The sequence below is a fragment of the Octopus bimaculoides genome, chromosome 13 (assembly GCF_001194135.2).
Source record: "Octopus bimaculoides isolate UCB-OBI-ISO-001 chromosome 13, ASM119413v2, whole genome shotgun sequence".
NCBI classification, from domain to species: domain Eukaryota; kingdom Metazoa; phylum Mollusca; class Cephalopoda; order Octopoda; family Octopodidae; genus Octopus; species Octopus bimaculoides.
This window is the reverse complement of record NC_068993.1, coordinates 62,105,522-62,118,343: the sequence shown is the minus strand read 5'-3', so window position 1 is coordinate 62,118,343 and position 12,822 is coordinate 62,105,522. Positions and strand designations below refer to the sequence as shown.

General features: G+C 37.4%; 2 protein-coding genes across 3 annotated transcripts in view; one reads left to right on the top strand and one right to left on the bottom strand.

Annotated features, from left to right (window-relative positions):
* Window positions 1-5,338, top strand: part of LOC106881301 (DBF4-type zinc finger-containing protein 2 homolog) — an 8,334-nt gene extending 2,996 nt beyond the window's left edge. Inside the window, exons 2-4 of one of the 2 annotated variants that reach the window (XM_014931636.2) lie at window positions 1,788-2,575; window positions 4,727-4,764; window positions 5,085-5,338. In XM_014931636.2, coding sequence (XP_014787122.1) covers window positions 1,852-2,575; window positions 4,727-4,764; window positions 5,085-5,240 — 918 coding nt within the window. In that variant the 5' untranslated portion in view covers window positions 1,788-1,851 and the 3' untranslated portion in view covers window positions 5,241-5,338. Of the gene's footprint in view, window positions 1-1,784; window positions 2,576-4,726; window positions 4,765-5,084 lie in introns of both variants that reach the window. The other variant, XM_014931635.2, reaches the window with a different exon arrangement.
* Window positions 5,339-8,736: 3,398 nt separating this feature from the next.
* Window positions 8,737-12,822, bottom strand: part of LOC106881300 (myotubularin-related protein 2) — a 48,413-nt gene continuing 44,327 nt past the window's right edge. Inside the window, exons 16-17 of the mRNA XM_052972548.1 lie at window positions 12,510-12,689; window positions 8,737-11,659 (exon numbers count right to left, since the gene is read on the bottom strand). Of these exons, the coding sequence (XP_052828508.1) occupies window positions 11,462-11,659; window positions 12,510-12,689 (378 nt within the window). The 3' untranslated portion in view covers window positions 8,737-11,461. The remainder of the gene's footprint in view (window positions 11,660-12,509; window positions 12,690-12,822) is intronic.

Below are 12,822 nucleotides of genomic sequence, written 5' to 3'. Positions count from 1 at the left end.
ATATATATATATATATAAATTAGTTGAAGTGTATTCCGTTAAGAACGTATTAGAGTACAAAATATCCTTTTAAAGAATAATGTTGACAGTGACTTCAAACTTTCGGCCTGCTTAGCCTTCATCTTACACAAATAATCCCTCAGTTTATTACAAAATTTTTCAATAAGGGACAAAAATTTCGTTTTTGTGTTTGATTTGCAAGACCCTTGATGTGAATTCGTGCTGAAACAAATGTTGTCTTGTAACATAAGACTATTGCTATATAATCATCATCATTTAATGTCCGTTTTCCATGCTGGCATGGCTGGACGGTTTGACTGAGGCTGCTAAATCCAGGGACCACACAATATACAGGCGAAAGTAAAGAATACGTACAGCTAGTGTTTAGGATTAGTTATGGTTGGGGATAGTGTTAGGGTGGTGCACGTATTCTTTACCTCCGCCCCATATACATACATACATACATACATACACACGTATGTACTACGTACGTACGTGTGTGAGTGTGTGTCTACTGGGCTGGCTCAGCCGGCTCAAGGTACCGGCAACTTGAGCAGTCACCCGGGACGCCAGCTACCCTAGGACCGGCTCTGTATATATATACTACACACGCACACCACACACACATGTACACACACACACACACACACACACACACACACACACACACACACACACACACACACACACACACACACACAGGTATAATGACAAGTGCCAATCAGGAAAGCTCTACGAATGGAGTGGCCATGGGTAATTTGTCTGAACTGTTGGTTGTCTCTTTTCTATCAGTGACAAACATCGATTACTTTACATCGGGAGCTGAAGTAAAGAGGATAAGCCTTTCCATTTTAGGGGTCTTTAGGGATTGTTATATCTACTGAATTGCTACAAATTATTAAACGTGTCCTAAGCAAAGTAATATGCTCCGTTCAGGGTTTGTCCGGGGCAGATTGGAAAGAAACCCGGTGGATCTTTTCTTTGCCCTTGGGGTTTAAAACAGAAGCTCCATGTGAGACGCAACCCCATTGTAACATTAAACGATATTCCCTCCCGTGAGTATATAAATGAAAGAAAGCTAACATAGGCGTTTTTACATAGGAACCCGATGGATTCTCTTTACACTTGAACTAGAAAACAAGACGCCTCGTATGGGACGCGACGGTTTAGTTGTGGGAATGGAGAGTTACTACCACTGCAACTGAACGAGATGAGAAATTACTTATTTGTCGACAAATAAAACTTCATTTTTTTTCTTTTTCAACTTATGGCACTGAGGCGTTTGAGAACGCTGAGCCTGAACAGCTTTTTTTTTTTTTTACCGAATCCCTTGCAAATACTCGCAGTGGGAATATCTTTTGTCCCTTTTGTAAGGGAATATGAAAGCATTTTTATTTTCAGCTTCCCCATTCTTTATATCTTAACATTTGTTATTGCATAATAAATCTGATATGAACTAATATGAACAGGATACATAATATACATTTCTCAACTTGGGTGCAGGTATAACCACATATAAAGTAATATATAATATATATATATATATATATATATATATATATATATATATATATATATATATATATATATATATATATATACGCACAGACACACACATTCACATATGGAATTTTTTGGATGTATATAAAAGAAATTTATTTTTGTGATTGGTTTGCATAAACCTATGTGTGTATGCATACATGCATACATATATACATGCATGTATACAATGTATGTACACTAACATTTTTCCTTTATTTTTGTTTTTGTTTTTTTTTTACCAGCAGATTGTGTCAACTTGCAGAAGAAAATTACTATCTATTTTGACGTTTTGCATGAACTAGCAGAAACATGAGTTGTGATTCTGTAACATGTGATTCTATTATTATGCACACCCATAAGCCATGCCATCATCACTGTCATGGACATCATGGCCACTGTCACGGTTATGGTCACTGCCACGGACATGGTCATTGCCACCACGGACATGGTCATTGCCACCACGGACATGGTCACTGCCACGGACACGGTCACTGCCACGGCCATGGTCACTGTCATTTTCATGGTCACTGCCTGAGTCATGGTCACTGTCTCAGTCATGGTCACTGCCACGGTCATGGTCATTGTCACAGCCATTGTGTCTGCATACACAAACTGCCTTGTAAGTTTATGATAGCCAAACACCAAGCGAAAGTAGCTGCCAAGCAGGCTGTAGTTGCGACTCAACAGGCTGTGGTAGCAGCGGAACAAACAAAGGTGGCCACCATGTTATCACAACTGATACCGAAACCATGTGAAACTTACTCAATTGAAGTAGCGCCCAAGGAGTGCTCGCCTTGCGGACCTTGCGGACCCTGCGGACCCTGCGGACCCTGCGGACCCTGCGGACCCTGCGGGCCTTGTGGGCCCTGCGGACCTTGTGGGCCTTGCGGACCTTGTCCATGCCCATGCCCAGAGAATGTCACAGTCGATATGAATGACGCATCAACATCTGATTTAGAACAGTGTGAGCCAACCACAGTGAAACTATGCCACTGCCCGAATGCTCCACAACTTGCCATTCAAACAGTGCCAGGTGAGTCACTATATATATATATATATATATATATAATAAATGTTAATATATGTTAATATATGTTCAACTTGTGATATTTGCGACCTGGTGGTGGTGGGGGGTGGGGGTTTGATTTATATATAATACGTTCTATTTGCGATATATGTGAGCAGTTGTATGTATGTATGCATGCATTACTTTTCTGCACTTCTAAATTCATTTGTATTTGTTTACAAAATTTCTCATGTAGTTCGGTGGTGAAAATAATGGAAGAGGGCCACAAGTTCCAACATATTTTAGGAATTAAACTGCTCATCCAAGAAAGAGGCTGATTGAAAGACCTGCATCACTGTGTTGTCACTTCCACCACCTTAACTTCTGGTACCTCATGCTTGACTTCTCACCTCCACTGGTGGCACATAACCCTCAACACTACATGTGGCAACACTACATGTGGCTTTTACACACACACAAAGCTCATTCTTGAAAGTCCAGCTGCCTTCTTTACCTTTGTTGTCTTGAGTAGACCCACCACCACCTCCATCACTGTGCATTATTCTCCTTGATCAGTATCCTCATTATAGCACATACATTTGTATTTTTGGCATCATTAAGAGAGAAGCATACAGTTATTATTCCATTTCATACACTCCTCCCCAGCCAGGGATACCTCATGCTTGAAAACCTTGGCAAAGCTCTTTACTTTTGACTTTCCACTTTCCTAATTATATTGGACATCGAATTTCTCTTTCAAGTCTGTCCCTTTCGTTTTAGTGGTTCTCTACAGTACAATTCCATCATGCCACCTTGCATCAGGTCTCCAACCACCAGACAGTGCTTATTCTGGAAAGCATGAGTAGTACCCCAACCTGGCACATGTACAAACTGCATTTTAGCTAATTTATTGAATTGTTTTTTCATAACAGGGTCCCTCACTTTAGCCTCTTCCTAGACCATCACTTTGGCCTTTTCCTAGACCATCTCCCTCCATTAGACGCTATTGGTATAACTGGGCCAATTGATCAGGCCGATGGAATAAATGTTGTGAATGGTTGGTTTTGAAGTGTAAGAGCCAATCAGAGATCGTCTCTCAGTAGATATTTTGCTTGTTTTTTTGTTTTTTTTTCACAAAGATACTTTTATTTACATATATTGTGTTTTAGGTTTTCTTATTGTGATAGAAGTATTGTACTGTTTAGAAGTTTTTATAATGAAGTAATTTTAGGCACTTTATCCTTTGTTTTCTACATGCCCCTATCAATTTAAATCACAACTGGAAAACATTTTGGTCTTTTTGGATCCATATACCAAAACACCTGTGTGTCGCAAGGGTTAAAGATACTAGAAAGGATAATTATTCTTAAACCTTACACATTTTCTATATTCAATAACCTTTTGTAAGGTTTTGGATCCTTTTCTCATACTTAGTGGGGGTGTGATTCCCCTTGACAGTTCAGGACAGTTAATGGTTCTGATGCTCTTGCAATAGAACATTGGCAGACCTCTTGCAGCATTTGACCAGCCTCGTTCATATCTCCAGGGTTGATCAAGTAAAGTACCAGTCAAATACTAGGGACAACAGCATACAATAAGCTGCTTTGCAAAGGTGGCGAGCGCAAGCGAAATGCTTAGTGGTATTTTGTCTTATCTTTGCGTTTTGAGTTCAAATTCTGCGGAGGTCGACTTTGCCTTTCATCCTTTCGGGGGGGTCAATAAATTAAGTATCAGTTACGTACTGGGGTCGATCTAATTGACTGGCCTCCACCCCGCAAACATTTCAAGTCTTGTGCCGAGAGTAGAAAAGAATAGGCTGCTTTGCGCCCTGTTGGGTAAATAAAAGTATTGGTTAGGTGCTGGGGCTGATTTGAATGCTGGCCTTGTGCCTTAATCAGAAAGCATTATCATTGTGGATTGGCACAATTGGTAGGGTATCAAAAAAGTCTTGTATTTATTTCAGTTATTTACATCCTGATTCCAAATCTCGACTTATTCCCTCCCCTGAAATTGCTGGCATTGTGCCTATAGTAGAAAGGAGTATTATTATTATTATTATTATTATTATTAGCAGTAGTAGTAGTAGTAGTAGTAGTAGTAGTAGTCGTAGTAGTAGTATATGAAAACTTCCAGCTTATTTTGCTGGGTATTATATTTATTCTTATTATTATTTTGCAGCTCCAAAAAGAAAACGAACGAAAATTACTGTGACTCAGGTAACTATTGTTTCACAATTTATATATTTCTATTTTTCCCCATCAAAAATACATCTGAATAACAAATTTGCTGTTGAAGCTGTGTAGTGTACATTAAACGTGACACTGAATTACTTTGGTATAATTTATATGCTCTTAACGACTTAGAAAACACATTTAAAAAAAAAATTAGTGACGTAATACTTATGGGTTCTCTCCCTTGCCTGAGAGTTATTCCCCTTGATTTTAAAGTTCTATTTAATGACGAAATTTTGTTGCGCAAACTATTCATTAATAAGACCATTTACTAATTCTTTTTTTTTTCTTTTTTTTTTTCTCAGAATCCACCAGAACCTCATATCCACGTGACACCAGTATGTCATTCGTGCCCCTGCAATCCTTGCTCAAATTGTCATGCTGCAAATTGTCATGGTTGTTGTGATCACCATTGTCCAAACCCAGCGGCCACTATTACTGTGACGAAAAAAGGTTCGTAGAGTAAAGATGAACAGTGAATTGGTGAAGAACAGCCGTCTAAATTTCGACTCCCTTTTCGTTATTGACAAATATACAGATATAAAAAAAAAACACACAATCCAATTTTCTGTTATTTTTTCTTGGTCGTTTTGTTGCTTCTCTTTTAATTCCTAGATAATCCTCTCTTAACTTGTCCATCAGTAATCCATCAATCTAAACACAGCGAAGGCATTCCAAATTGGGTTTGTTTTCGGTGGTGTTCCTTATTATAAACATGTGCTAAAGTTCCAGCCTTGGTGTGAAAGAATAAAAATGCAGACACCAGGCATTGTCCTTTTAAAGGTAGAAATTGAACTTGACAGCAGTGTGTCTGTAATAAAGGGATTCATACAGCAATGATGACTTTCCAATAGAAAAAATTGTTTGCTTACAGTATTTTTAATGAAGCAAAAACAATGACAAAAATAAGTTGATCATGTCCTGAAGTGGTTTAGTTTTTGCATATAAAGTGAAGGTGATACCGTCTGGAGATCTAATGAAAGAAAGGGCCCAAAAATTTTGTTAAAGAATAAGGACAAAATTTAGTGTTTATAGCGAGGGTTAGCTGCAGCTCACTATGTCGGTGTATGGTGAGAAATGTTCAGAAGATACAAAAGAAGTCCTGAGCGGGTGTATAATGTAAATGAAAATAGTTGTTTCAGAAATAAAAATCAAGAAACACTAGTGATAACCAAGAATGAAGAATCACCAAGAAAAATGCCAATATGGTGGACTGTTCTGATGCTGCCAGAATACACAGATGCAACGTGACAAATCACATTAAAAAAATAGTTTTTTTTAAATAATTAAATACTATTTGGGATTGTATAAAAATGTTCTGTGTATTGAAGTACAGCCAATTTATTGGAAATAAATTCTAAAATTTTATATGGACTTCCAAGGGCCAGATGGACCCTGGTTGAGAACCGCTGGCCTAGAGTAATGCAGGATAAATTATATGAAACAGCTCAGCTTTCAAGATAAATGAAAAACCTGAAACAGTCATGTACTTAACTTTCAACACGAATAACAATCCCAGCAACCAGTTACCTCCAAGAAGCATTAAAAGAATTCGAGCTCTTCACTTGAGAAATGGTAGTAAAGCGATTTTCCTTCAATGTTAATTTTGGTTGGTTGGCTGGATGGATATGACTGAAATGGGACCCTGACTGAAATGGGGCCCTTCCATGTGGTCTCTGGAATATTAGTCAAAGGGGGCACATAACTAATCTGGAGGTTAAGCAGCTACTTCTTTGCTTTGAGAGGTCACAGTTCTAATGCTACGGACATGAGTAGAATGTCACTGAGGAGAGAGATTCAAGCTGAAACTATTAGCAGGAGATTTAGGGGTAGATCAGAACTACATGATTGGAAATAGTCTCAGCTGGTCATGCTTGGAAATCCAGCTGGAAAGTTTAATGATGGTTAGCTCTTAGACCCTATGGAGGAGATGCCTAAGGACCCTACCCCCACAACTCTCCCGGGAATAATGGACAGAAAAGATGGACGGATGGATGGATATATGTTGTTAACCACACCATTTAATGTCCATTTTTTTATGCTGACATGGGTTTTATGTTTAAGAGGAAATAGCAAAGCCAGAGGATTGCACCAAGCTCCAACGTCTTGCTTGGCATGGTTTCTACAACTGGATGTCCTTCCTAATGGCAACAATTTTACAGAGTGTACTTGGTGCTTTTTCCATGGCACTAATAGCAGTAACTCACAACTGAAGGGCTGCAGAATTAATGGAGGTGGTTTTATGCCAGGTGATGAGAGGTTAGAAAATGGTAAGAGAAATACAGGGAAATGGGGGCCTCACTGTGAAGATACATGGTCACCCCTGCTGGAAAACATGTATCAGGAAGTTAATGGGGAAGTGAATATGAGTGATAGAGAGGATTAGAGAGGTAAGTGTGAAAGGAGTGGAAGATGAAGAGAGGTGGGATAGAGGGGAATGCAGTGAGTGGGAAACACTGGAGATATGGTCAATTGTGCATATTGGTCGGAGGGAAAGGTGGAGGAAATAGGAGTGGGTTAAGGAGGTGGGGGTGGGATGCAAGAGATGCACAGTCCAGGGACAAAGTCAAGAGATACATAAGGGTTATGGGGATAGGGCTGCCTTGGACAAAACGAGGAGGAATACAGGGGAAAAGGTGAGTTGAAAGTTCAGTATAGGAGATGAAAGTGAGATGAAATGGTTGCAGGGAGGCTGAGAGGTAGGAACATAAAATATAAGGCAGTCCATAGATGAAGACTAAATGGCCTGTGAGAGATGGGAGATATCAAAAGCTATGTACAAAGATGCAATGAGTATCAAAAAATGATTTCAGTGTCAAATTCAGTGAGAAGGTAGATGGTCAAGGCTCAGTCCTCAGCCCCCTTCCTCAGTTCTACAGACTAACTCAGAATAGTTAAGATTGGTTATGGACAATCTAGTTCTCTTGTAGCTGAATCTCAAGTGGAATTAGAGAGGAAATCCCAGACATGGAAGCTCAACCTTAAAGCCTTGGGGGCTCAAGGTAAATCATCATTTAACACCCACTTTGGATGCTGGTGTGTGTTGGACGGTTTGACTGAGACTGGTAAACCAGGGAGTTGCACCAGACCTCTTTCTAAAGCCAACCACTCCAAGACTGTAATGAGTGCTTTTACGTGCCACCAGCACAGGTGCCATATGACTATGATTTTACGGGTGCTATTTACACGACACCAGCAGGGTGCCATTTACAGTGACACTGGCAACAGTCATGACTATCACTGCAATTTCACCTGGTTTGACAAGTCTTCTCAGCAGAACATCACCAAAGGTCTCAGTCACTTGTCATCACCTCCATGGGGCCCAATGCTCAAACGATCATGCTACCACCAATGGCCATAATTATGTTTTCATGGATGCCATTTACATGACATTAGCAGTGTTGGCTTGCTGGGTCTTCTCAAGCACAGCATATCACCAATGGTCTCAGCCATTTGTTATCACCTCTGTGAGGTCCAACATTTGAAGACCATGCTTTACCACCTCATCTTCCTGGGTCTGTCTCTTCCACACGTTCCCTCCACAATTAGAGCTCAGCACTTCTTTACACAGCTGTCCTTGTCCATATGCATCACATGACCGTACCAGTGGAGTCGTCTCTCTTGCACACCACATTTGATGCCTCTTTTGCCCAACTTTTCTCTCAAGAGCTAAAACTTTATATCATACATGCACACCAACATTGCACATCCAGCAAAGTATACTAGCTTCATTTCTTTCAAGCCTAAGTATGTCCTCAGCAGTCACAGCCCATGTTTTACTGCCATGTAGCATGGCTGTTCACACACAGGCAAAGCATCTCTCATGTTTATTCCTCTTAGATTCATCTTGTGACACAAACGCATGAAGATGTTCACAGTGTCAACTCAAAAAACATGTTTTCTAAATCTCTAATAGATTTATTTTTGTTTACAATAAATAAGGTTAAACATGTAAAATTTAAGATAAAATATATTTATTGTTGACACAAAAGCTTGCACACAAAATGCTGTATAAAATTATTTAAAAAAAAAAATGAAGCACTGAATTTTGGGGTCTTTGTTTGCTTTTTGGGTTTTTTTTTTTTGTAATGGTAATTAAAAGAGTAATTATTGAACAATAAGTATTTGGTGGGATGAAAGAATAGTTAAAATTAGATTGATTCCAATTAAGCATTTAGGGTTAATTATTCTATCAACCCCATCTGGATGGAATTTGAATGTGGAACCATGAGAAATGGAAATGAATTCCAGAATGCATTTAATCTCCATGGTTCTTATTCGAAATATCCACTGCTTTTAATTAAAATAATAGTTGAGAGATATGATAAGATTCATTTGCACACAAACAGCTAGTTTCTCTCTCTCTTTCAAACATTACACACACACACATACATACATATAGTGAATGTATATTTGATGGTAATGTGTGTGTGTGTGTGTGTGTGCATATGTAAAAATATGTCTATGTTCATGTGTGTATGCGTGTGAATATACTCAGAGATGCATAGATGTACATACCAATCTCACACTAAACACTTCAAACACAAGCGTGTGCATGTAATGTCTGTGTGTGTATGTGTGAAGGTATATTTGTATGCATGCATGTGTGTGTATTTCGTACATTACAAAGAAATTGAATGCCATCAGTGAAATCCCAGTTGCTACATGGCATCCATTGCACTTGAATACACACACACACACACACACACATCTCTTCTACATGTGTATATAAGATACTACCAAGTCTTCAACTTTGTATGTATTCATATGCATGCAAAAATCATACATACATACACACACACACACACACACACACACACACAGTTCTTAAATAAATGAAGGCAAACTTAAGATAATGATAATCTACATGATGAACCTTAGCTCTACCTGCTCAGTCAGGGCACATAGCAAGCACAACCTCTCACAGAGAGTTCCAAGTGCATCAGTGCAGTGTTTGAAAGATTTCATGTTGTGTGCAGTTTAAAATTTTTATTCGCTTTGCCTCTGTGTTCTGGTGTGGGTTACGAGAAAGAAAGAGAGTCCTTAACAGGCCATGGCGTATGAAGGAGAAGAGTAAGCAAGATGCACTTGAAGTATCAACAGACATTTATTCCACATGCATACTGGTAAAACCACATACTTGCTGGGTATTCCAGAGTAAAAAAAAAAAAAAAAAAAGGCAGAATTCTTAATTGAGGAATTTTTTAGAGAAAACAAAAAAGAATAAATAAAATACAAATATTATATTATAAAAGACAAGAATACTGACTCATATTATGGTTTTGTAATCTCATAACAAAGGCCATTTCCAGCTATTAAGTGAATTATATATGTGTGTATACATACATACAGACAGACAGACAGACAAACAGATAGATTTACATGTGTGTGTCTGTATATGCGTGACCTATAAATGTTTATGTGCGTATGTGTATGGGATTAATATATATAGCGCAAATAAGAAAGTGATGTTGATTTTTTTTTTTTTTTGCAGCTTTTCATTGTTATTTGTTAAGGCTTTTGTTTTTTTAAATATTTACAAAATAGATCTTCAAACATACAGGAGTGGAGTTCATACATAAATATATATACATATATTATATATATATACATACATATACATATAATCACCTACATATATACATACATATACATATATATATACATAAACACTATATATATATATATGTATATATATATATACATACATACACATATATACATGCACACATATATATGTACATACATATATGTATACATACATATATACATACACACATATATGTATACATACATATATACATACACACATAAATGTATACATACATATACATATATTATATATATATATATATATATATATATACACATATATATGCATAAATATATACATACATACATATATATATACATACATGCATACATACATGCAAACATACATACATATATATATGCATATACATACACATATATATATATATATATACATACAAATATATACATACATACATATATACAGACATACATGCATACATACATGCAAACATACATACATATATATATATATGCATATATATATACATACATATATATATATACATACAAATATATACATACATATATACACACACACGCACATACATATGCACACACATACATATATATACACACACATACATGAATATATATACACATATATACACACATACATATACACTCACATATATATACACACACATGTACACACATATATATATATATATATATATATACATACATTTTTATTTATATATACATGTGTATATATATATATATATATATATATATATATATATACACATACAAATATACATATATACATATACATGCATACATACATATGTATACACATATACATATATGAGTGTTTATGCTTCATGTATGAGTATGTAACAATGTATGTTTACACATAAAATTGGGTAAAAATACATACATTTATTTATTTATTCATTCACACACACACACACACACACATTTATCTATACACACACACAATCACCACTCATACAAGCATATACACAAGCATGCTCACATTGTTTATTTTTTTAATATTTTTTTATACCTCAATACACATAATTTTTTGTTTTATTTTTGCATTTTCTATATTCTTCAAAAATCGTTTCTTGAGACTGTTTTGACAATCTCAGGTGCTAACGGGAGACGCTACCCTCTGAGCTGAACTTGAAGACATTGAAGCTGTAGAATTCACAGCCTGGCTGCTGCTGCTACTGCTTGTGCCACGGGCATTCCTGCTTTCTTGTTCTTTCATCAGACTTTCATACTCCTTCTGCAAATGGTTCTTCAGCTTCAGCAACACATTATTCCGGAGGTGGATTGGTTCCTAAAAGAGAAATGGGGGGGGAAAAGAAAAAGATTAAAAAAATAATAATTTTCACAACTGGCCATATGGTAAGAAGCTTGCTTCCCAACCAAATGGTTCCAGGTTCAGTCTCACTGTGTGGCACCTTGAGCAAGTGTCTTCTATTATAGCCTCTGGCTGACCAAAGGCTCATGAGTGGATTTGGTAGACGGAAACTGAAAGAAGCCAATTGTGTGTTGTGTGTGTGTGTGTGTGTATTATGTGTATCCACACTACCACCTGACAACTGGTGTTGGTTTGTTTACAACCCTATGACCTAGTGGTTCAGCAAAAAGAGACTGATAGTTGAATAAATCAACCTCAGTACATTTTTTTCTGTTTAAGTTTGGTTCTTATTTTATTGGCCTCTTCTGCCGAGCCACTAAGTTACAGGGACATAAACACACCAGCACCGGTTGTCAAGTGGTGGTGGGGAACTAACAAACACACACACTCACACACATGTATACATGACAAGTTTCTTTCAGTTTCCGTTTGCCAAATCCACTCACAAGCTTCAGTCAGCTCGAGGCTATAGCTGAAGACACTTGCCCAAGGTGCCATGCAGTGTGACTGAAGCCAGAGCCATGTGGTTGGGAAGCAAACTTCTTACCACACAGCCACACCTGCAGCTCATTGTTTATCTTTAGAATTACATTGTAGGATAGGTGTGAGAGGCCAGATCTGGTCAGTTTGAACATAAAACAGAGAATATTTGAGCCAGACATGGTTGGTTTAAATGCGAAAGGGTTAAATACCCCCACCAAAAAAAAATATGGTAAACAAATTTACAAAAGAACTACAAGAATATTAAGAACAACAAAGCAAGTACCTGTGGCCTTAGGCATGGGTTCCATCGGCAGTAATATCCAATCCAAAGTTCTAACTGCCTCATACTGGCAACTGGTAGTAAGACATGTTGGTCTAGGTAAGTGGCATAGAGAGGATTAAGATAATCCTCTACGCTGCTGTTGATGTAACCCCACAGGGAATGGGTTTTTGTCTTCAGTTCCTTAATACAATAATAGAAAAAGAAAATTAGAAGGAATCAGCGAGTGAGGAGAGAGTGTAAATATGGAATTCTATAAATTTGTGTTCTTTGAATATTTCCACAGAAACTGTCAGTAAGAGAGAACAATCAGAGA